The sequence below is a fragment of the Papio anubis genome, chromosome 2 (assembly GCF_008728515.1).
Source record: "Papio anubis isolate 15944 chromosome 2, Panubis1.0, whole genome shotgun sequence".
NCBI classification, from domain to species: Eukaryota; Metazoa; Chordata; class Mammalia; order Primates; family Cercopithecidae; genus Papio; species Papio anubis.
In genome coordinates, this window is record NC_044977.1 from 142,020,411 (window position 1) to 142,047,576 (window position 27,166).

At 36.4% G+C, this 27,166-nt stretch overlaps 1 protein-coding gene across 4 annotated transcripts in view; it reads right to left on the minus strand.

Annotated features, from left to right (window-relative positions):
• The window catches only part of RNF13 (ring finger protein 13), a 159,149-nt gene that overhangs the window by 63,844 nt on the left and 68,139 nt on the right, over window positions 1-27,166 (minus strand). For 2 of the 4 annotated variants that reach the window (XM_031663680.1, XM_003894959.3), the window contains exon 5: window positions 1,940-2,027. In XM_031663680.1, the coding sequence (XP_031519540.1) occupies window positions 1,940-2,027 (88 nt within the window). Of the gene's footprint in view, window positions 1-1,929; window positions 2,028-27,166 lie in introns of all 4 variants that reach the window. The other 2 variants (XM_031663682.1, XM_031663681.1) reach the window with 1 other exon arrangement.

The window sequence follows — 27,166 nt, forward strand, 5'->3', positions numbered from 1 at the left end:
TGACATGATTATCACAAAAAGGTTTTACGGTATTATAAAGAAAAAATAAGTGATAAACGGAACTGACAATTTCAGCCTGAAAAATTTTTACTGAAAACATGTCAAAAGAGTAAATAGTTTACAAATAATAATCAATTTGTTCAATCCAAAACATATTCAGCCCTTAAGAAGGTCTTGAAGATTTGCTAAATCCTGGGCTTGGAACTTTGGCAAAACATACAAAGAGTAAGTAACTTGCTCAAAGTTATACAACTGATACAAGTAGGATTTGATTTCAAATTCAGGCCTATCTATTTTCAGACTATGCATGCTTTCCATTTTGCCAATAAATGTATACAGATCACAAAAGTTACTGACCCTGGGATGTATCAACTGGGATAATTTTTTTAAAGAGGGTAATAGTTAAAGGAGGAGAAGTAAAATGTGTCAAATTGGCAGTACTAACATTACCAGTTTATTTGATAAGTAAACTCACTTAAGTAAGTCCTATAATTCCCATGTAGTAGCTGTCAAACTATTCTTGAAATGCTAAAACTTCTCATGGGTACTTAATGGACTCTACAGTCATAAAGATTTAATCAGCTAGGAGGTTAAAATAATAATTTAAAATATAAATAAATTACCTAAGAAATGCATTAATAAATTTTACCTTTTATATATTATAATTTTGCCTCACTCTATCAGGGTTAAGGACAAAAATGCCCAGGCGCGGTGGCTCACGAATGTAATCCCAGCACTTTGGGAGGCTGAGGCAGGCAGATCACCTGAGGTCACGAGATCAAGACCAGCCTGACCAACATGGAGAAACCCTGTCTCTACTGAAAATACAAAATTTGCCAGGCATGGTGGCAGGTGCCTGTAATCCCACCTACTCAGGAGGCTGAGGCAGAAGAATCACTAGAACCGGGAAGGCGGAGGTTGCAGTGAGCCGAGATCGCACCACTGCTCTCCAGCCTGGGCGACAAGAGTGAAACTCCATCTTAAAAAAAAAAAAAAAAGAAAAAAGAAGGGCAAAAACAAAAACAACAGAAAACACTGTCATAGGCTAAAATAAGGCTTTTTGGTTAAGGAATATAAAATATTTCCTTTTCAGGATGTAGTTATTTAAACTCCTAAATACATTCCAGTGTTTTCTATCAGTCTATAGCTTTATGTCTATACTTCGCTTTACCTTGAAAATATGAATCAATAGGACTTAATAGCAAAATATACTGTGGTTATGCACTCAAAACAAAATAAAATAAATTCTAATCCTAAGTGTTGACAGTAAATAATCTTAGTATAAATTAGAAAGGTTTTGATAAAACCCCATAGTGCCCTGAGTGATAGAAACTACATTAAGTGAGGCATACAGCTTAAAAGTCAGTGTCTTATTATAGCCAGTTATGTCACTAAAATTGGCTCGTTGTTCCCTACAAGCCAATAATTAGTAGAGAGTAAGGAAAAACATTCCCATCTGAAATGAAAAACTACGAACATGCCAGTGTATGACAAAGGGATACTAACCAACTGGTATAAGGAAGCACAAGTATGTGGCTTTGGAATTTCAGCAGATTATAGCAGCTACTTAGTGTATGTGCGGACCCTAAAATAATGCTGTGAATCTCTAAATAAATTACAAAACGCCCTCTATGGCATTCTTAACTCAGCATGTTTATCCCTATTAAAGCTGTTTCTCCCAGTTTTTGTTAAAATTTTGGTTTTTAACAAAACATCAATAAACAAAACACTTATGTTTTAAAAAAACTGTTCAGAAAAGAAAGTCATTTTCATCTCTACTATGAATAAAATCATCCAAAGAGAGTTAAGAATGGGGGATTATCTGATAGAGAAGAAATTCTGCTTTTTAAAAAGAATATGAGAGAAGGAAAATCCTGTTAATTTTTAGTTACAAATGATCTGTCAAACAGGAGAGAAGAAAAGTGATACCTGTACTTACTGTCGTTGGATCCCATGCTAATGAGGTCATCAGAATCAACATTGTGAACTATGGCTGCCTTGTATCCTGCTCTCTGTGCATTTAAAACCTGCAAATCAAAAAATAAAAAATCATGTTATAAGGAAGACAGTGGTTTGTCACAGTGTCCCTCAACTCTATAAATCAACAAAGTCTATACTATATACCTAGGACTAGATTATGAACATATGTAGAAATAAATCTCAGGTATGCTCTTGAAACATAGATGTTTTACAATTGATTATAAAAACCTACTGAAGTAAATAAAGGATGAGGATACAAGCTAAAACACTAAAAGGACCCAAAGTAATGTATCTGTTTTGCTCTGAAGAGGTAGAAACTTGCTATAATCAGGCTTAGGAGTCACCAGACCTTGAGCATTCAATTCCCACCTCTGCCATGAATTAGTGGGATGAACTTGCGCAAATTACTTCTTTTGTAACCCTCAGTTTCCTAACCTTTTAAATGAGAATGACAATATTCTTCTCATATGTAAAATAATATTTTTAAAATGCTTAATACCATGTCTAACACATAGAAATGAGTCAGATAGAACCAATTCATATCACTAGCTTGATCATCCAAAATATTCTGTAAAATTCCTTTAGAAAGCTTTTTAAAAAATTAAAAATACCTGCAGGCTGAAGCTGCTTACTCTGATTCTATCTAGCTATTTGATCTTTCCTAAAGCTAGCTTCCAAAATAGTAACCTTTGCACCATAAGAATATAGTCGGATGTGTGGCAGAATTTTCTTACATGAAAGATCTGAAAAGTGTCAAAACATGTTATTACATCTCACTTTAAAAATAATTTTTCTGTTATAAGTAAAAATAAACCCAGACAAAAACTACTTATTGCATGACCTTTAGACTACCAGCAAAAATGAAGGATCAGATAGACCATTATTTGCATATTGGTTGAACAAAATAAAAATTGGGAGGGCAAACATATATATACGTAGTTTTGAATACATGAAATACTTTTGAACATATGTAGTTCTGGATACTAATTTCAGTAAGAAACTCTTGAAATACATTACCTTATGAGCATTCCATAATGGTATGTCTCAGAGTGTTTGAGTGTTAAGTGTTTTTAAGAAACAGGCATATTAATTTTTTAGAAGAATTTCCAAGTCTAATATTAGTTCCGTTTTAGTTATCAGCATTATAATGATTCAACACTCTGCAATAATTGCATAAAAATAAAACCTGAGTCATGTTCCAAAGGGTCAGGGAAAGCCCCGAGTCAAGTTCCCAAATGTAAAAAGGATATGCAATTATTCAGACTCTGGATCTGAAAGCTAGGTAAGAGAAATGAGTTCTACATATTCAACCCCAGTCAGGTCAGTTGACTTGGCACAGCGAAAAATTCTCTTCTCCATTATTTCTGACTTCTCTAAAACTATCCCACCAATTCAAGTTAGATTTCTGAAAGAGACAACAGTGTGGATAAATCAGAATAATATTATCCTATTACTGAAAAAAACTAAATCTGTAGGAGATATGACTGCCCCAAGAAATTAATACTTTGTTCATCTCATAGCCTCCATAGCACCTATGAAATAGTCTGACACAGGGTAGGCACTTATAAAATACTACTTGAATCAATTAAATGTATTTTTAAAATGTGCTTAATAGCTCATATTATAACATTATAAACACAGGAGATAAAATCATGCAGAGAGTGATTTTTTAAAAAACTAATTAATATAAATTGTTTGCTGGCACAGGACTCACTACTCTAATGTAGGAATAATGACAAGAAATCAACCAGTCAACAAAACTGTGACAAGTATGTTTTAGTTGTGCAAAGAAAGGTCAATAATCAAAAAAGTAAGTTCAGCATTTTTGCATATGAGTACATATTTTATTTTTAGGTGGATTTTGTTATCCAACTATGAATGCTGAGAAAATGCCAGTCCCCCACACCCTCTTCCCCTTAGATATCACTACTTTCCAAAGGGAGGAAAAAAATAATCTCTTAAGAATGTAGTCTGTAAACCTTGATTATTTGTTACATATATTAACTTATTATTTCTGCATGATATTACCATGGCAGTACAGACTTCACTTGGCTTTTATTTAAACAAAAGTATACTCCATTGGGGTTACTATTAGTTTATCTGATGCTTTCGTGACCATTTTAACTTTTCCCAAAAAGCTAACCAAGGAACTGAGGAGAAATGTTTCTTTCCACACCCAAAAAGTAACTGTTGCCAAAGACACAATTTAAGAAATAAAAAATTAGACCAATATCAAAAGCTGTTTCCTGCTAATACCAAACTTGTTTTAAATTTCTTTTTAAAGCCAACCAATGCACATAGTCATTGAAATTACATCATTTAACTTTTTTCCCTGAATAAAAATATGTATGAAGGCAAACATGTAACATGTTAGAACACAGAGAAAAGTGGTCTCAGAAACCACAACAATGAGTAAAAACTGTGGCTGAATTCAGCAAGTAGTTGCTGAGCTTAAAGATAACTGTATCCACACTAGACACAATGTGGAACTTGAGGGTCAATCAGAAAGTCATTATCCTTAAGGAAATTTCAATACTCATGGATAGCTAAACAGGTCGGTTGCTTTCTTGACCCTGTGTAGAAATGGCTTTGTCTTCTGAACGCCTATCAGTACTTCAAATTCCATCATCTCCATGAAGCTTGCCCTGTCCTGTACCCCTATGCCCCATGTACCTATATTAATTGCTCCCTGCTTACAGTATTTATATTAATCTATTTATATTTTTCTTCAAGATCTTATACAGTGTCTTATACTTACACATATACATGTCATATCCCAGGGGTCCCCAACCTTTTTGGCACCAGGCACTGCTTTTGTGGAAGACAACTTTTCCACTGAGGGAATGGTTTCAGAATGAAACTGTTCCACCTCAGATCATCAGGCATTAGTTAGATTCTCGTAAGAAGCGTGCAGCCTAGATCTCTTGCTTGCACAGTTCACGAGAGGGCTCATGCTCCTATGAGAATCTAATGCACCACTGATTTGACAGAAGGCAGAGCTCAGGCAGTAATGTTTGCTAGCCCACCACTCAACTCCTGCCGTGCGGCCTGGTTCCTAACAGGCATGGGACCACGGCTGGGGGCTTGGGGACCCCTGTACTATCCCAATTCCCAAACTGGTCTTCGGGGGTCCTTAAATCTGCGGTTGTCTACATATAAACTTTTCTGGAGAGAAGAGATAAAGTAATAATCTTGCAAGAGGCTTTCTCACTCTCAAATTATTAAGAATCATCAATATACATGAATGGATTTATAACAGTCTACCATGTTTAACTAAATCTAGCCATTAGGCTTTTAAAACTGTACCAAACAACTTAGGAGAAATATGTCTTTCACACATCCAAAATGCACTTAGTTCTATAAATACAGTACAAAATTATATAATATCAAAAGCTGTTCTCTGTTAATATGATGATACAACTCCTAAAATAGAAACCTTAGGAAACCACTAAAATGGGAAGAAATTCTGTAGGCCTAAGTGTGATCTCCAAAAAACAGAAGCATGTTTCAAAAATATAGCAAGTATGAAGGCTTTCCCAAGGTTTCTGTTGTTTTTATTGATTTTTAAAATAAATGAAATTAAATCAAAGAACACATTAACATATGGACTAACAGGCTTATGAATACAAACAAGGAAAATACATCTATGTTTATGAACTATAAAACTCATGTGTCAGTCAAATTAAATTACATTTTCAACTAAGCAGCAGCTGGTATTTTTAAGAACATATGAGGCAGAAATAAATTTTAAATCATTTAGTAAGCATTTGCAAAGTTTCCCATTCATAAAATGCAACCTCAAACACATGGTGTCAGATGGAAGCAAAGAACTTAAAGATTCATGAAACAAAGCATGCACAGAGAACAAATGCAAATCCAAAACAGCCATCAAAACTGAAAACTACATCATAAAGCCTTCTAAATTGTATTGGCAATCTGCCTTTTTAAGGAGACTGATCAGAGCTATTAGCTCAAATTATGGTAAATGCACTAAGTATTTTACATCCAATAAACAAATTACATGCAACTAAATTATATAGACCAGGTGGCACCGAACCAAGAGGTTTAAAGAAATAATGGAACTGCTGGCTTGTTATTATAAATAGCCAGTCTGTCAGAAGATAGCGGATTGCTAATAGAAGAGTCTTCAACAAGACAGGTTCTAAAAGGAAACCTGGGAACAACACAATAATCCATCTTATTTCTAGCCTGAACAAATTTGTAATATTGACACTAATAAAACATGCCTTATAAGAAAATAGAAATGATTATGCTGTTTAGCTGATCATGAATAGAGACCTTTTAAAAAGAAACCTCTGTGTGCTAGTGCTTTACACATATTATCCCTAATATTCAATACAACTCCACAATGTAGATATTCTTTTATATTGCTTACAAATGAGGAAAGATGGTAAGTGTAACTACCCTAAGGTCACACTTAGGCAGAGCTGAGATTTAAACACTGCTTTGTCTGGTTAGATAGAGAAGCATGGGTTTGCCCAATGAATCAGGATGAGGCCCAGGATCATTATTAACCTTATGTAACATTTTACAAATGTCTAGAAAGAGGAATTGAACTGAGAAAGCATCAAGATGCAGATAACATTAATCTTAAAATCTTGTGGGCAAAATAAAACCTATACATAAAACAACACAAGCCAAGAAGAAATGTGTTAAAATATTGTGGGAAGACTTGATAGAAACTTAGAGGGAAAAAGGCTATGGGATGAAATACCTATGGCAGATTTTATGAGGCTTGAATTACACCTCAACAAAAACAGGAAATTCTAGTTAACACTGGGAAAAGATGGGGAAATTTTTTCATATGGGAAGAAGTGAGCTACAACAGAGCAAATGGTATGTTAAAAGACACATTTAAAACAAAACAAAACAAAAAACATAGTGATCTGACTTAAAGAAGAGAGTTACTGAAAGGCACAACAGCAGATTAGTTAAAAGTACACACTCTGGGAACTAAACTACCTGGGCTCAAATCCTGCTTCCATTAGACATGCAAGTTATTAAATGTCTATATTACTAGTATTGCAATATACATAATTACTTATTATTGTTTAATTTGAGGATTAAATAATTTAATATATTAAAAACACTTAAAATAGTGCTTAAACATTACCTGGCACATACTAAGTAAGAGTTATGTTTATTGCCATTGCTACTAGTGTTTATTGCTGGAGAGTCAGAAGTGAGAAGAGAGAGAGAAAAAAGGACAGATTGTGCAGTACCCTGAAGGCTCTTCAGAAAAGTAGACTTGTTGTCTCCTCAGTCAGGAGTTCAGAGTAGGCACTTGAATAAAGGGTTGACATGGCTAAAACACTGCTTTGGAACAATCTGGTAATGATTACATTGACTTGGAAAGGAGAGACTGAAGATTTAGAAGCTGTTAAGACAAGGCAGGATAACACTAATGACATGAAAGAATACTATCTCTTATTCTTCACAACCAATTTTTGAACTTAGGGAACTTGGAGAATGCCTTTGACCAAAATAGGAAAGCTGAGAAACTGTTCTGATAGGAAAGCAGCAGAGACTGGCTTTAAGCATACTAGATTTGAGAGGTAGCAAGTTTCCATAGGTAGGTAGAACACAACAGGTTAGGACTCAAGACAAAAATGTTCAGGCCGGGCGCGGGGCTCACGCCTGTAATTCCAGGACTTCGGAGGCCAAGGCGGGCAGATCACGAGGTCAGGAGTTCAAGACCAATCTGGCCAAGAAATTCAAGACTAGTCTGGCCAACATGGTGAAATCCCATCTCTACTAAAAATACAAAAATTAGCTGGGCACGGTGGTGCACACCTGTAGTCCTAGCTACTCAGGAGGTTGAGGCAGGAGAATCGCTTGAACCCAGGAGTCAGAGATAGCAGTGAGCCGAGATTGTGCCACTGCACTCCATCCTGGGCGACAGAGCAAGGCTCCATCTCAAAATAAAACAAAAAAATTGTCAGATTTTCAGCAAGTTAATCTATTTATTCATTCAATAAATATTTGGGGCCAGGTACAGTGGCTCACGCCTTTAATCCCAGCACCGTGCGAGGCTGAGTCGGGCAGATCACAAGGTCAAGAGATAAAGACCACCCTGGCCAACATGGTGAAACCCCGTCTCTACTAAAAATACAAAAATTAGCCAGGCACGGTGGCGCACACCTATAGTCCTAGTCACTACGGAGGTTGAGGCAGGAGAATCACTTGAACCCAGGAGGCGGAGGTTGCAGTGAGCTGCGCCACTGCACCCCAGCATGGGCAACAGAGCAAAACTCCGACACACACACACAAAAATTCAGATTTTCAGCAAGTTGATCTATTCATTCAATAAATATTTGGGGCCAGGCGCAGTGGCTCACACCTGTAATCCCAGCACTTTGGGAGGCTGAGTTCGGGGGATCATGAGGTCAAGAGATAAAGACCATCCTGGTCAACATGGTGAAACCCCATGTCTACTAAAAATACAAAAATTGGCTGGGCATGGTGGCACATGCCTGTAGTCCCAGCTACTCGAGAGGCTGAGGCAGGAGAATTGCTTGAACCCGGGAGGCGGAGGTTGCACTGAGCTGAGATCACGCCACTGCACTTCAGCCTGGGTGACAGAGCATGACTCCATCTCAAAAAAATACAAATCTGGCTGCCTCATTGTTTAAAACAAACTTCTAATAACATGATCTATTCACATTGTTACATTTCCTATAATCTTCAATCCTCTTTAACATCTATATGTGAACTAAGTTAAGTGTACTTTATTGTTTCTCTGGGAAGAGATGTTACAAATAAGCGGACATGTGTATATGTCCAGGCTACACACCTGCAAGAATGGTAAAAATGTAAGAGAGATGACTTTCCTTGGTGAATAATAACTTTGAAAAGAATCCAGTTATTATATTAGACAGGAGTCTGGATATTCATGTAAAATGACACACACTTAGAACAAGAACATTATTTACTTGAAATACAAATCTGCATTTCAGGTTCTAAAACTTTTATCTGAATTATAGTACTGTTTTGCATGAAGAGTAATTTGTAATATTTGAAGAACAGAGAAAAGGCAAGCTCAAAAGAAGGTCTACTTCAGACAGATAGAGGATATTCCAGCAATAGCATACATGCATTTCCTGCAAATGCCCAGTGTTTCTGAGAACATCTGTCTTCAGATAACAGGCAAAAGATATCTGATGATAAACAGTAACTTTTACATAAATAGTCTCTTCTAGTTTTAATAACATACATTTTAGTTCCCTATTTCAACATTTTTATAAGTATAAAAAGATCATTTAATTGGGAAGTTAAAAGAGGATATACCAAAATACGTCAAACAGAGTAATGCATGCAAAATAAAAAATATATGTGAGTTAGAGGAAAATTTCAGTGACAAGTCACAATTTTATTTACTAAAACAAGTAAACTAATAAGAATAGAAGTAGAAAAAAGTAATAAATACTGGGAAAATTCATCTACCATGGTTTAGGAATAAACATAAAAATACATCTCTGTCAAGGTGTATTTTAAGTTCTTAATCACTAGGAAGAGAAAGACTAAATTTTCTTCAACTCCGATTTTACTCATGATGTCTTCAGTAGCTTTAAAGCATCTTTCTTTTCTTTTTGCTCCCAATCTACTTTCACGTTCAAGTATGAACTTGGCTTCATATTTTAAATTGATATTTTAAAATATCTTCTGTGAACAGTGTTATTTACAAAACTCTTAAAATTAACATTCTATTTGCTGGAAAAGACTGAATGCTTTCTCCTTAGTAACAGCAGCAAAATGAAGATATTCACTCATACTGCTTCTATTCAACATTGTACTGAAGCTCTTAGTCAATGCAATAAGGTGGCGGGGGTGGGGCAGAGGGAGGGGACAGAAGAGAGAGTGTGTAAAAATGCATATGGATGAAGAAATGAAAAACTGAAAATCTTTATCTGCAAGTTCACATAATCATCTACTTAAATGAATCTGCAAAAAGACTTCTAGAAGACAGGGCATGGTGGCTCATGCCTGTAATCCCAGCATTTTGGGAGGCTAAGACAGTAAGATTGTTTGATTCTAGGAACTGAAGACCAGTCTGGCAATGTAAAGAGACCCCATCTCTACAAAAAATTTAAAAATAAGCTGGGTGTGATAATATACACCTGTAGTCCCAGCTACTCAGACGGCTGAGGTGGGAGGATCACCTGAGCCGTGGAGATAAAGGCTGTGCTACTATACTCCAGCCTGGATGACACAGCAAGACCCCATCTCAAAAAAAAAAAAAAAAAAAGGGCAATAAATGCTTAAGGGAACAGATATCCCATTCTCCATGACGTGCTTATTTCACATTGCATACATGTATCAAAACATCTCATGTACCCCAAAAATATATATATACCTACCATGGACCCACAAAATTAAAAATAAAAAATTTTTAACCAAGACAAAAAATGAAGGTGAAATTAAGACATTACCAGATAAACAAAAACAGAGAATCTGCCACTGGCTCTCTAAGTTATATTAAAGGGAACCTTTTAGGCTGAAATGAATGGAAAGTGGATAATCACTTGAATTTACACAAAATAAAAAATATTTGTAAATGTAACTACATAGGTGCTATGAAAACAGTATAAAAATATTTTGGTTATTAACTCTTTTCTCCTATCTGTTTAAAAAGACAATTGCACAAAATAGATGTAATTTGTAAGACAACAGTATTACGACAGTGAGGTCGAGGAGAAAGGAAATGAAGGTATATTGGAGTAAAGTTTTTGTATACTATTTGAACTGAATTAGTATTAAACCTAACTACTTTGTCTCAAGTTAAGATATAAATTGTAATACCCAGGGCAACCACTATAAAAATAACTAAAAAATGTCTAGTAGGAGAAACGAGGAAGTCTTAAAGTTATGCTAGAAAATAACTATTTAACACACAAAAATGCAGGAAATGAAAAGAGAAGGAAAATATATACAAAACATGTATGTGATAGTTGTTACTAAGTGTCAACTTAACTGAAGGATGCAAAGTATTTTTCCTGGGTGTGTCTGTGAGGGTGTTGCCAAAGGAGATTAACATTTGAGTCCGTGGCCTAAGAGGGGCACATCCACCCTCAATCTGGGTTGAGTACCATCTAATCAGCTGCCAGTGTAGCTAGGATAAAAGCAGGCAGAAGAAGCTGAAAGACTAGACTAGCTAAGTCTTCTGGCCTCCATCTTTCTCCCATGCTGGATGCTTCCTGCCCTCGAACATCAGACTCCAAGTTCTTCAGCTTTTGGACTCTTGGACCTACACCAGTGGTTTGCCAGGGGATCTCGGGCTTTTGGCCACAGACTGAAGGCTGCACTGTTGGCTTCTCTACTTTCGAAGTTTTGGGACTTGGACTGGTTTCCTCGCTACTCAGCTTGCAGGTGGCCTGTTGTAGAACTTTACCTTGTGATCATGTGAGTCAACACTCCTTAATAAACTCCCTTTCATATATACATCTATCCTATTAGTCCTGTCTCTCAGGAGAAGGTTGACTAATACAGATTTTGGTACCAGGAGTGGGGCAGAATGATACAGTTTGGCTGTGTCCCCACCCAAATCTCACCTTAAATTGTACTAATCCCCACATGTCAAGGGCATGGCCAGGTGGAGATAACTGAATCATGAGGATGCTTTCTCTTACACTGTTCTCATGGTAGTGAGTAAGTCTCACAAGATTTGATGGTTTTATAAATGGGAGTTCCCCTGCACACGCTCTCTCTTGCCTGCTGCCATGTAAGACGTGACTTTGCTCCTCATTCATCTTCAGCCATGATTGTGAGGCCTCCCCAGCCACGTGGAACTGTGAGTCAATTAAACCTCTTTCCTTTATAAATTATCCAGTCTTGGGTATGTCTTTATTAGCAGCATGAGAACAGACTAATACAATGTAACAAAGACGCAGATGTAAATGCTACCTCATAAGTAATTATATTAAATATAAATAGATGATTTATACTGTTGCTCAAGTCTTGTGTTTCCTTACTGATTTTCTGACTAGTTGTTCTGTTCATTATTGAAAATGGGGCATTGCAGTCTCCAACTATCATTGTTGAATTGTATGTTTTTCTTTAATTATCTTAGCTTTTGCTTCATGTATTTTGGAGTTCTGTAATTAGGTCTGTGTAAGTTTGTAGCTCTGATATCTTCCTGATGGAAGACATTGTAGCATTCTTTGTCTTAGCAACAATTTTGTCTTAAAGTACAGTTGTATGCTGTTTGCATGGTATGTATTTTTCTTTCTTTTTGCTTTCAACCCATTTGTGTCTTTGAATAATATAAAGTGAGTCTCTTGTAAACAACATATAGATAGGTAATGTTTTTAAAATCCATTCTACTGGTCTCTGGCTTCTGATTGGGATGTTTAATCTATTTATATTTAATATAATTACTTATGAGGTAGCATTTACATCTGCCACTTTGTTACATTGTATTAGTCTGTTCTCATGCTGCTAATAAAGACATACCCAAGACTGGATAATTTATAAAGGAAAGAGGTTTAATTGACTCACAGTTCCACGTGGCTGGGGAGGCCTCACAATCATGGCTGAAGATGAATGAGGAACAAAGTCACGTCTTACATGGCAGCAGGCAAGAGAGAGTGTGTGCAGGGGAACTCCCATTTATAAAACCATCAAATCTTGTGAGACTTACTCACTACCATGAGAACAGTGTAAGAGAAAGCATCCTCATGATTCAGTTATCTCCACCTGGCCATGCCCTTGACATGTGGGGATTAGTACAATTCAAGGTGAGATTTGGGTGGGGACACAGCCAAACTGTATCATTCTGCCCCACTCCTGGTACCAAAATCTGTATTAGTCAACATTCTCCTGAGAGACAGGACTAATAGGATAGATGTATATATGAAAGGGAGTTTATTAAGGAGTGTTGACTCAAACAGATTCTGTTCCACCCAACAACAGAATAAAGATTCCTCTCAAGTGTATACTCTCCAGGACAGACCACATTAGGCCATAAAATAACCCTGGATAACTTTAAAAGTACTGAAATCACACAAAGTATATTCTCCAATCATAGTGGAATGAAATTAAAGATCCATATCAAAAGGAAATTTGGGAAATTCACAAATATTTCAAAATTAAATAACACACTCCTAATCAATGGGTCAAAAAATAAATCACAAAGGAAATTTTTACAGTACTTTGAGATAAATGAAAGCAAAAACAAAATACAGCAAAACTTATTGGGATACTACTAACACTATATATTTGAAAAAAACATATCCTTTCATGATAAAAGTACTCAACAAACAGAAATAGAAGGGTACTCAACCTGATAAAGAGCATCTACGAGAAATCACAGCTAACATCATACTTCAGGTTAAAAGACTTAAAGCCTTCTCTCTAGGATCAGAAAGACAAGAATTCCACTCTTGGCACTTCTATTTAGTATTGTACAGGCAGTTCTAGCCAGGAAAATTAGGCAAGAAATTGAAATAAAATGCTTCCAGATTGGAAAGGAAGAAGTAAAACTATCTGTATGTGCAAATGATATCTCAATCAATCAATCAATCAATCAAATGAAAGAATCCACAAAAAAAACTACTAAAACTAATAAACCAGTTTAACAATGTGACAGGATACAAGATCAATATACATAAATCCATTGTTTTTCTATACACTAGCAATGAAGAATTCAAAATAAAATTAAGAGAAAAAAATCCTATATATAGGAGGATTTTTTCTGTCTTTCAACAAAAGAAGTGCAAGGTTTCCCTGCTAAAATTACAAAACATTGTAAAAAATTAAAGATCTCCATAATAAAAGGGAATGACATTTTATGTTTATAGAAGACCTAACACTGTCAAGATGGCAATACTCCCTACATTGACCTGCAATTTCAACCAAACCCCTATTGAAATCCCAATTTTATTTTGTTCCAGAAATGAAAAGCTTATACTAAAATTCATATGGAAATTCAAGAACTCAGAATAGTAATTAAAAAAAGAAAAAGAGAAAAAATAACGAAGTTGGAAGACTTGTACTTCCCAATTTGAAGTTGTACTGCACAAAGCTATAGTAATCAAGATAGTGTGGTACAGCATAAGAATAAACATACAAGTCAACTTATTAGAAATAAAATTAAGAAAACAATATTTCATATTTAGAATTCCTGCCAAAATATCTAACTTGAATCCAATCATGAGGAAACAATCAGACCAATCCAAAGTAAGGGGCATTTCTACAAAACAATTCTGGATTCTTCCAAAATATCAGTGTCACAAAAGACAGAGAATGGAGAAACTTTTGTATCTAGCCATGAGAGAATAACTGATATGGATTTCTCTTCCCTAGACAAAATTTATGAAACAACTGCATTCAAAACTAAACAGCACAGGACTGTGCTCCAAGAAAATGAAAACAAGGTGATCTCCACAACTGCCTTGGCTTTCTGCCTGAACCATACATAACACAGCAGAGCAAGACAGAACACAGCCAACTCACTGAGTTGTGAACACAAAGATCTGATTTCAAACAAGCTGAAGTGGCTCAAATTTGAATTAGCAGGTTAGAGTACCACAGAGATGGGAGGTATGCAGAGAAATTACTTCAAAAATGGGGGGTGGAGCAAGACGGCAGAATAAAAGCCTACATCATTAATTCCCCTCTGCAGGAACACCAACTTTTAACAACTATGTGAACACAGAAAAGCACCCTCAGAAGAAACAAAAATCAGGTGGGCAATCACAGTATCTGGTTTCAACTTCAAATCGCTGAAAGGGACATTGAAGAGGACAGGAGAGACAGACTTGAATCGCTGACACCACCCTTCCCCATTCCCCGCCCCCTTCCCCGCAGCAACCAGGCAATGCAGAGTCTGCCCACTAGGGGTAGTGAGAGCACAGTGACTAGAGGACTTTACATGGAACTCAGTGCTGCCCTGTCACAGCAGAGAGTAAAGCCATGCTGAGCTTAGCCAGCACTGGTGCTGGGGGAGCATTTGGGCCATCCTTAGCCCGAGGGGAATTGTCTATCCCAGTACCAGTAGTGAGAATTTGAGTTTCTCTGCAAGCCTCACCACACAGGCCAAAGTGCTCCAGGATCATAGATAAACTTAAAACATAGTCTGGGACACAAGGAGTGCAATTCCTAGGCAATTCCTAGTGCTGGGAAGGGCTCAGAGTCAGCTGACTAGGGTGGCATGGGACCTAGGGAAACACCACCTGGGACAGTTAAGGGAGGACTTGCATCACCTCTCTCCCAACCCCAGGCAGTGCAGCTCACAGTAACAAAAGTGACACCTTCCTTCTACTCAAGGAGAAGAAAGCAAAGGGTACAGAGAACTGTGTCTTGCATCTTGAATACCAGTTCAGCCACAGTAGACTAGGGCACTGAACAGAGTCACGAGGCCCCCATTCCAGCCCCTAGCTCAGGGGCAGCACTTCTACATACATCCTGAGCCAAAAGAAAACTTGCTGCTTTGAAGGGAAGGACCCAGTTCTGGCAGGATTCACCACCCGCTAATTAAAGAGAATAACCAGTAGTGATACCCAGATGGTCCTTGGGCCCTAAGATATGCTAAGTTTAGGGATGACCCGGCACATTCCCACCTGTGGTTGCTATGGTAAAAGACTCCTTCTGTTTGAGAAAAGCAGAGGGAGAGGTAAAGGAGACTTTGTCTTGCACCTTAGGTACCAGCTCAGCCACAGTAGGGTAGAGCAACAAGCAGGCTCTTGGGGTCCCTGACTCGAGGCCTAGGTTCTTGGATGCATTTCTGGACCTGCCTTGGGCCAGAGGGGAGCCCACTTCCCTGAAGGGTGAGTCTCAGGCCTGGCAGTATACACCACAAGCTGACCGAAAACCCCCGGGCTTTAAGTAAACACCGACAGTGGCCTGGCAGAATCCCCTGTGGGCTGGTGGTGGTGGTGGCAGTCATACAGAGATGTCCTCTGCCTATGGAGAGGGGAGGGAAGAGCAGGAAGGACCTTGCCTTGTTGTTTGACTGCCAGCTTAGCTGCAATACAGTAGCACATCAGGTAAATGTCTAAGGTTTTTGACTCTAATCCCACTGGTTCCCAGACAGTATCTCTGGACCCATCAGGGGCCTGGGGAAACTTACTGTCCTGAATGGAAGGACACAAACCTGACTGGCTTCACCACCTGCTGATTGTAGAGCCCTAAAAGCCTTGAATGAACATAGGTGGTAGTCAGGTAGTGGTTACAGTGGGCCTTGGGCAAGACACAGTGATGTGCTGGCTTCAGGTCTGACCCAACACAGTCTCAGTGGTGGTGGCCACAGGGATGCTTATATATCGCCATACCCTCAGATCCAGGCAGGCAGCTCAGCACAGAAAGAGAGAGAGACTCCATCTGTTTAGGAGACAGTAAATGAAAAGAAAAAGAGTCTCTGCCTAATAATCCAGAGAATTCTTCCAGATCTTATCCAAGACCACAAAGGCAGTACCTCTACAACTCTACAAAAACCACAGCATTGTTGGGCTTGAAGCCTAAGTCCCTTTGAATACCTGGACAACATCCTTAAGACAGATGTGCATGAATAAGCCAAGGTTGTGAAGATTACAATAAATACCTAACTCTTAAATGCTGAGACACTGAAGAACATTTACAAGCATCAAGATCATCCTAGAAAACATGACCTCACAAAATGAATGAAATATGGCACCAGGGACTCATCCTAGAGAAACAGAGATACGTGACCTTTCAGACGGATAATTCAAAATAGCTGTGTTGAGGAAACTCAAAGAAATTCAAGATAACACAGAGAAGAAATTCAGAATTCTGTCAGATAAATTTAACAAACAGACTGATATTTAGAATCAAGCAGAAATTCTAAAGTTGAAAAATGCAATTAACACACTAAAGAATGCATCAAAGTCTCTTAATAGTAAAATAGATCAAGCAGAAGAAAGAATTAGTAAGCTTGAAGACAAGCTATTGAAAAATAGTCAGAGGAGACAAAAGAAAAAAGAATAAAAAACAATGAAGCATGCCTATAAGACCTAGAAAATAGCCTCAAAAGGGCAAATCTAAGAGATACTGGTCTTACAGAGGAGGTAGAGAAAGAGACAGGAGGAGAGTTAATTCGATAGGATAATATCAGAGAACGTCCCAAACCTAGAGAAAGGTATCAACACTCAAATACAAGAAAGTTACAGGACACCAAACAGATTTAACTCAAAGAAAACTACCTCAAGGCATTTAATAATCAAACTCCTAAAGATCAAGGATAAAGAAAGGATTCTAAAAGCAGCAAGAGAAAAGAAACAACATACAATGGAGCTCCAATACGTCTGGTAACAGACTTTTCAATGGAAACTTTACCAGCTAGGAGAGAGTGGCATGACATATTTAAAGTGCTGAAGGAAAAATCCTTTTACCCTAGAATAGTGTATCCAGCAAAAATATCCTTCAGGTATAAATGAGAAAATAAAGACCTTCTCAGACAAACAAAAGTTGAGGGATTTCATCAACACCAGACCTGTACTACAAGAAATGCTAAAGGGAGTTCTTCAATCTGAAAGAAAAGGATGTTAATAAGCAAGAAGAAATCATCAGAAGGTATAAAACTCATTGATAATAGTTAGCACACAGAAAAACACAGAATAATACAACATTGTAATTGTGGTATGCAAACTACTCTTATCTTAAATAGATTAAATAATGAACTAATCAAAATCAGTAACTACAACTTTTCAAGACATGGACAGCAAAATAATGCATAAAGAAAAACAACAGGCCGGGCACGGTGGCTCACACCTGTACTCCCAGCACTTTGGGAGGCCCAGTCAGGTGGATCACCTCAGGTCAGGAGTTCAAGACCAGCCTGGCCAACATTGTGAAATCCTGTCTCTACTAAAAACACAAAAAATTAGCTGTGCATGGTGGCAGGCGTCTGTAATCCTAGCTACTTGGGAAAAAGAAAAACAACAAAAAATTGTAAAGCAGGGGGATGAAGTTGAACTACAGAGTTTTTGTTAGTTTTCTTCTTCTGTGTTTGTTTGTTTATGCAATCAGTGTGAAGCTGTCATCAGTCTAAAATAATGGGTTATAAGATAGTATTTGCAAGCCTCATAGTAACCTCAAATTAAAAAACTTAAAACAACAAATATACAAAAAAAGCAAAAAATTAAATCATACCACTAGAGAAAATCACCTTCACTAAAAGGAAGACAGGAAGGATAGAAAGAAGGAAAAGAAGATCACAAAACCACCAGAAAACAAATAACAAATGGCAGAAGTAAGTCCTTACTTATGAATAATAACACTGAATGTAAATGGACTAATTCTCCAATAAAAAGAGAGCATCTGAATGGATGAAAAAACAAGACCCAATGATCTGTTGCCTACAAGAAACACATTTCACTACAAAGATAAACATAGGCTGAAAATAAAAGGATAGAAAAAGATATTCCATGCCAATGGAAGACAAAAAAGAGCAGGAATCACTATACTTACATCAGACAAAACACATTTCAAGACAAAAACTGAAAGAAGGAAAAAGAAAGTCATTATGTAATGATGAAGGGGCCAATTCAGCAACAGGATATAGTGATTGTTAATATACATGCACCCAATAGTGGGGTACTCAGATATACATTAGTAGAGCTAAAGACAGAGACAGACCTCAAAACAATAACATCCCACTTTCAGCATTGAACAGGTCTCTCAGAAAATCAACAAAGAAACATTGGACTTAATCTGCAAAAGGAACAAATGAACCTAATAGATATTTACAGAACATTTCATCCAATGGCTGCAGAACACACTTTCTTTTCCTCAGCACATGGATCATTCTCAAGGATAAACCATATTTTAGGTCACAAAAGAAGCCTTTTTAGGCCGGGCGCGGTGGCTCAAGCCTGTAATCCCAGCACTTTGGGAGGCCGAGACGGGTGGATCACGAGGTCAGAAGATCGAGACCATCCTGGCGAACACGGTGAAACCCCGTCTCTACTAAAAAATACAAAAAACTAGCCGGGCGAGATGGCGGGCGCCTGTAGTCCCAGTTACTTGGGAGGCTGAGGCAGAAGAATGGCGTAAACCCGGGAGGCGGAGCTTGCAGTGAGCTGAGATCCGGCCACTGCACTCCAGCCCAGGCGACAGAGCCAGACTCCGTCTCAAAAAAAAAAAAAAAAAAAGAAGCCTTTTTAAAATTTTTATTTGTGTGGTGAGGTCTCACTATTGTTGCTTAGGCTGCTCTCAAACTCCTGGGCTCAAGTGATCCTCCTGCCTCGGCCTCCTAAAGTGCTGGATTACAGGCATAAGCCACCACACCCGGCCAGAAAACAAGTCTTAACACATCAAAAAACCTGAAATAATACCAAACATCTTCTGACCACAATGAAATACAACTAGAAACCAATAACAAGAGGAACTCTGGATACTATACAAACACATGCAAATGCAACAATATGCTCCTGAATGCCCAGTGGATCAGTGAGGAAATTAAGAAGGAAATTTAAAAATTCCTTGAAATAATTGAAAATGGAAACATAACATACCAAAATCTAGGGGATATAGCAAAAGCAGTACTAAGAAGGAAATTTATAGCTACATCAAAAAAGAAGAAAAATAACAAATAAATAACCTAACGGTACATCATAAAGAACCAGAAAGCAAGAACAAATTGAACCTAAGAACCCAAAATTAGTAAAAGAAATAATAAAGATCAGAACAGAAATAAATGAATTTGAAATGAAGAAAACAATATAATAGAATCAATGAAACAAACAGTTTTTTGAAGAGATAAATAAAATGGACAAAACTTTAACTCGACTAAGAAAAAGGGAAGATGACTCAAAGAAAATCAAAAATGAAAAAGAAGAAATTACAACTGATAACATAAAAATTCAAAGCATCATTAGTGGCTACTATGAACATCTGCCAATAAATTGGAAAATCTAAAAGAAATGGATAAATTCCTGGACACAAACAACCTAAACATAAAGAAATCCAAAACCCAAAAAGACCAATAACAAGTAAAGAGATTAAAGCCATAATAAAGTCTCCCAGTAAAGAAAAGCCTGTGACCTGATGGCTTCACTGCTGAATTCTACCAAACATTTAAAAAACTAATACCAATCCAAATAAAACTATTCCATAATATACAGAAGGAGGGAATGCTTCCAAACCCATTATATGAGGTCAGTATTACCTTCATACCAAAATCAGACAAAGAAACATAAAATAAAGAAACTACAGGCCAATATCTCTGATGAATATTGATACAAAAATCCTCAACAAAATATTAGCAAACCAAATTCAACAATACATTAAAAAGATCAATCTTTATCACCAAGTAGGATTTATACCAGGGATACATGGATGGTTCAATATACACAGATCAATCAATGTGACACATCATATCAATAGAATGAAGGATAAAAACTATATAATCATTTCAGTTGATGCTGAACAAGCATTTGATAAAATTCAACATCCCTTTACAATAAAAACCCTCAAAAACCTGTATATAGAAAAAACATATCTCAACATAATAAAAGTCATATACAACAGAACCACAGCTAGTATCATACTGAATGAAGGAAAACTGAAAGCCTTTCCTGTAAGGTCTGGAGCACAACAAGGATGCCCACCTTCACCACTGTTATTCAACATAGTACTGGAAGTCCTGGCAGGAACAATCAGAAAAGAGAAAGAAATAAATGGCATACAAATTGGAAAGGAAAAAGTCAAATGACACTTGTTCACAGATGATATTATCTTATATTTGAAAAAAACTATAAAGACTCCACACATGAAAAAAAATAAAACATTAGAACTGATAAATCTGGTAAAGTTGCAGGATATGAAATCAACATACAAAAATCTGTAGCATTTCTATATGTCAATAGTGAACAATTTGAAAAGGAAATTTAAAAAGTAATCCCACTTACAAAAGGCACACATAAAATTAAATAAATAGAAATAAGCTTAACGAAAGAAATGAAAGATCTCTACAATGAAAACTATAAAACACTGATGAAAGAAATTAAAGAGGGCACAAAAAAATGGAAAGATACTCCATGTTCATAGATTGGAAGAATCAATATTGTTAAAATGCCCACACTACCCAAAGCAATCTACAGATTCAACGCAATCTCTATCAAAACCAATGACATTCTTCACAGAAAGAGAGAAAAATAATTGTAAAATTTATATGAAACCACAAAAGACCAAGAATACCCAAAGGTATCCTGAGCAAAAAGAACAAAACTGAAGGAGTCACATTACCTGACTTCAAATTATACTACACAATTATAATAACCAAAACAGCATGGTGCTGGCATAAAAAGATACACAGAACAATGGAACAGAATAGAGAACACAGAAACAAATCCATACACCTACAGTGAACTCATTTTTGAAAATAATGTCAAGAACATACCCTGGGGAAAAGACAGTCTCTTCAATGAATAGCGCTGAGAAAATGGAGGTACATACGCAGAAGAATGAAACTAGACCCCTATCTCTTGCCATATACAAATATCAAATCAAAATGGATGAAATACTTAAATTTAACACCTCAAACTATGAAACCACTACAAGAAAACACTGGGGAAAATCTCCAGGACATTTGTCTGGGCAAAAATTTCTTGAGTAACACCCCACAAGCACAGGCAACCAAAGCAAAAGGGACAAATGGGCTCACATCAAGTCAAATGCCTTCCTCACAGCAAAGGAAACAATCAACAAAGTAAAGAGACAACCTATAGACTAGGAGAAAATATTTGCAAACTACCCATCTGAAAAGGAATTAATAACTAGAATATATAAGGAGTTCAAACAATGCTATAAGAAAAAACCTAATAATCCAATTAATAGGCAAAAGATTTGAATAGACATTTCTCAAAAGAAGACATACAAACGGGAAATAGGCAAATGAAAAGGTGCTCAACATCACTGATCATCAAAGAAACGCAAATCAAAACTACAATGACATATCATCTCACCCCAGTTAAAATGGCTTTTATCCAAAAAACAGGCAACAAGAAATGCTGGAAAATAAGTGGAGAAAAGGGAACCCTCTACACTGTTGGTAGGAATGTAAATTAGCACAATCACTATGGAGAACAGTTTGGAGATTCCTCAAAAAACTAAAAATAGAGCTGCCATATGATCCAGCAACCTCAGTGCCGGGTATATACCCAAAAGAAAGAAAATAAGTATATAAAAAAGATACCCAAGCTCCCATGTTTGTTGTGGCACTGTTCACAACAGCCAAGACTTGGAAGCAACCTAAGTGTCCATCAACAGGTGAATGAATAAAGAAAATGTGGTACTTATACACAATGGAGCACTATTCAGTCATAAGAAAAAATGAGATCCTGTCATTTGCAACAACATGAATGGAACTGAAAGTCATTATGTTAAGTGAAATGAGCCAGGCACAGAAAGACAAACATCACATGTTCTCACTCATTTGTGGGATCTAAAAATCAAAACAATTGAGCTCATGGAGATAAGAGAGTAGTGTAGTGGGGGGAGATGGGGATAAGGTTAATGAGTACAAAAACACACACACACACACACACACACACAGAATAAATAAGACCTAGTATTTGATAGCGCAACAGGGTTACTATAATAATTTAATTGTACATTCTAAAAGAACTAAAAAGAAAAACTGAATTGTATATAACACAAAGGGCAAATGCTTAAGGTCACAGATATTCCATTTTCCATGATGTGATTATTATACATTACATGTCTGTATCGAAAGATCTCATGTACCCTATAAATACATACACACACTATGTACCCACAAAAATTTTAAATAAAAAACTAAAAAAAATGTAGATGGGTTCCCCTTGGGTCTTTGGCTAAATATAAGAATGGTGTATGCATGAATACAGTGAAACCCTACAAGCCTGGATAAACAAGCTCACTAGGGAAGAAAACAAGTATTGAAAAACTTAAGATTAACAATTTTTAGAATTCAAACAGGGTCAGGAAAAGTTCAAGCTTTGACCAGTCAGAGAGGGGAGACTTCCTTGAATACTAGATCATTCAGAGGACACCCTAGAAGGGTTATACCTTATTAGTAGAGCTAAAATAGTAGTGCTACAGTAAAGGCAACTCTTCATCAACTCAACAAACTTTAAAAACAAGCCTGAAAATAACCAAGCTCATCTGCAAGTAACTTAACTGCCAGCCACAACAAAATTAAATGGTCTTTAAAAAAAGACAATAAAATCAAGACATGATAATATAACACTATGTCCACCATCTAATCAAAAGTTACTAGACATGCACTATTCACAACAACAAAGACACAGAATTGACCCAAATGTCCATCAGTCATAGACTAGATAAAGCAAATATGGTACATATACACATGGAATACTACGCAGCCATAAAACAGAACGAGATCATGTCTTTTGCAGGGGTATGAATGGAGCTGGATGCCGTTATCCTTGGCAAACGAATGCAGAAACAGGAAACCAAACACCACGTGTTCTCACTTACAAGTGGGAGCTAAACAATGAGAACACACGGACACAGGGTGGAGAACAACATACACTGGTACCTCTCAGGGAGGGTCGGGGGAGAGAGAGCATCAAGAAGAATAGCTGATGGATGCTGGGCTTAATTCTTGAGTGATGGGTTGATCTGTGCAGCAAACCACCATGGCACAAGTTTACCTATGTAACAAACCTATACATCCTGTACATGTACTCCAGAACTTAAAAAATTAAAGTCGAAAAAGAAATAGTAGACACGCCAAGAAGCAAGAAAATGTGACCCATAACTATGAGAAAAATCATTCAACAGAAACAGACCCAGACATTACATGAATACGGAATTACTAATAGCAGACAAGGATTTTTAAACAGCTATAAATTATAAGTTATTATTGTAAGAATACATTTACATGTAATATAAATAGACATAAAATTATGAATTATGCTCAAGGATTTGAAGGAGAATATAAACATAAGGCTCAGAGAAATGGATGATACATAGACACAAACACCCACATTTTAAAGATCCAAATGAAACTCCTAGATAAAAGAGATACAATATGAAAAGTTCACCAGGTGGGCTTAAAAGATTATAGACATTGTAGAATAAAGGATCAGTAAATGTGAAGACAAAGGAATAGAAATTATTAAACTGAAACACAGAAACCACAAAGTAGGAGAAAAAGAATCAAGAGCTGTTGTAGATTAAAGGAGACATGACAACCAAGCTGAATGTGTTTAGTTTAGGATTCATGATTCGATCCTGAAATGGTTAAAAAGAAAACAACTATAAGAGGTATTTTGGACACAATTAGGAAATTTGAACATGCAGTTTATATTATTAGATAATATTTATCAATATTAAATTTCTCAAGTGTGGTTACTACATGTAGGAGAATGCTGCTGTCGTACAGACAATGAATGGGGCTTATTTTAAAATTGTTTAAGAAAAAACACGTAGTAGTTACTAACAATGGATTAACTTCAGAAGTATACCTGTATTTTCATCTTTATTATAACATGAACCACAAGCTTTTGTCTTGAGTGCATTATTTTTTAAATATCCAGCCGAGTACTGTGACAACCTGATACATTTTAATCAGGCCAGCTTCACATACTTAACTTTAAATAGATTAATTTTCAACTACCATGGCTCATTAAAAAAATGATATAAATATGGACTAATTTCACGCTCTCAAATTGAAAATAAAAACAAAATCATCCTGCATTTAGTAAAGATAAGTGCATAGCACAATACTAGTAAGCAAAATTTGTGAAAATTTGTATTTCAGAGTATTACTTTAAAAATTAACAAAAGGTGTTTTCATGCTTCTTGGTATAAACATTAATTACTAGAAAACTAAGCCTGTTTTCACCTTGAAAAACAGAGATCTGACAAAATAACATTTAGACCATTTTAAGTGCCAGGCTTTAATGTTCCTTAAGAACAATCTTTTTTGTTTCTGTATCTCTCAAGCCTAGAAAAATCTCTCTCATATAAATAGTTGTTTAAAGTAAACTACAACTAAGGTAACTGATTATCCAGCAATATATAAGTCAAAAAAATAAAATTTCCTCGTATCTGTTGGTTAGTTCCTCCCCAGTCCCTCACCCCACCCACCATCCATAAAAGCACACAGGAAATTTTACTTTAGTCATTTTGGATAAAAATTTTTCTGATATGTTGCATTTTCCCCACCTTTTTACCAAATGTGACTTGACCTTTTCCAGTTACTCGGGATCATCATGAACGTGCTTCAACAGACTACAGTTTTTCTCTTAAGTGTCAAATGTTACTTCCTCTCTCTGTGCTTACCACTAGTACTCTGCTAATAGTTATTCCGGACTTCCTCCATCCATATATTCTTCTCTGTGGCAGAGGAAAAAAAAGAACTAACCCTGATAAGAATTCTATTCTTTTAAAAAAATTAAGTGCATAAGAATTCTGAGAAAAACTGCCAGGAAAAGTACATGGTTTTAATGCTGAAGCTTAGCAACATTCAGAACGGTGGTACAAAGGCATGTTTCCTTCTCTTCTCTGAGGCTATGTTCTGAAAGAGTTAACCTTTTGCTAAGTGGCGTATTACCACTGTACATGTTAAGCTTAGAGGTAAGCTTAATTTATTTATTTCATTAGAAAACATTTTTGGTAGGGCTGGTAAAATCTTCTGTGTTATACAAAAAGTCATACTTATTTGTTTCAAGTACAGTATACCAAAAAACAGAAGCCAAAATGCTTGCCACTTAAATTATTAAAGATCTTATGTTGGCCAGGTGCAGTGGCTCGCACCTGTAATCCCAATACTTTGGAAGGCCGAGGTGGACAGATCACTTAAGGTCAGGAGTTCAAGGCTAGCCTGGACAACATGGTGAAACCCCATCTCTACTAAAAATATGAAAATTAGCCAGGCGTGGTGGCGGGTGCCTGTAATACCAGCTACTCAGGAGGCTAGGGCAGGAGAATCATTTGAACGTGGAAGGTGGAGGTTGCAGTGAGCCGTGATCAAGCCACCACACACCAGCCTGGGTGACAGAGCGAGACTCCATCTCAAAAAAAAAAAAAAAAAAAGATCTTATGTTATTTTTCTGATGGCATCATTTTAAAGTCAATCTATGGTATATGGACAAAGCAATTTTAAATACTGGGAGACACAATTTAATGCTAAAATTACAAATAAAACATAATTTTTGAACTAAGAAGTACTTAGGCAAAAAGCATACTTCTTAGTGTCCCTGCCAGTGTTCACTGCTACACAGAAAAGACTGGCCTAAATCTGCATTTTTCAAACTGTAGGTCATGATCCATTACCAGGCAGTAAAGTCTTAGTGAATCTAAGTGAATTTTAGTTTTTAATAAAAAGGAATTTCATATACCAAGTTATTACCGTATAGGTAGTGTACGTAAGTACTACTCCATGAAATTTTATTGTCGGACTGTGTGCTGTATACATACTAGGGCACAAGTAAAAATAAACTTCTTACTGTGGGTGGATTGCAGTCAAAAAAGTTTGAAACCCACTCATATAGATAGTTCTTAGTATTCCATAGGTTGTTGGCAATCAGAAAAAAGACTGATGCCTTTCAACATGATTGTTCCATGTTGCAACAATCATGTTCTGCAACATCCCATCACAAAATCAGTCATTAGCTTATAGTCTTTGAATGTGGCTATTTCCAGTATTACGAAGTTTAATACTGTAGCTGGAACATGGTTAGTACTAAAGATAATAAAATGAATAACATATAATTAAATTTAATTTAAAAGTTAAATTACGTTTGTCTTTTTTCCCAGTGACATTAAGAAAATCTGAAAAACCTTTATGTGCAGTTATGCTATAAGTTAAAAAAAACTTGTAAGTTATGTCTGCTATAAGTTAAAACTGCTTTAAAAAAAAATCTTTACTTTGTAACAAACTACACCAGTTAAAATAAACTATACTAGTTAAAAGCTGCCTAAATATTTGTTGGAATTGCAATTTAAGTCAAAAAAAGCTATTCATAAAATATTTTCTAGTTACCCATGTATATTAAAGTAGATATTTAAAATAAAGGATCTGATCTAAGTTCATATTTTTTAGATATTGATAGGATTCATATTCTAATCAAATCTTAATGATTTCTCATCCTAACACAGCAGAGGCCCCATTTCAGCCCAACCATCACTGAAAATAAAGTCTTTAGAATAACTTTCTGTGCAACAAGAGAATAACTCTCTGTACTTAAAATCAGCTTAC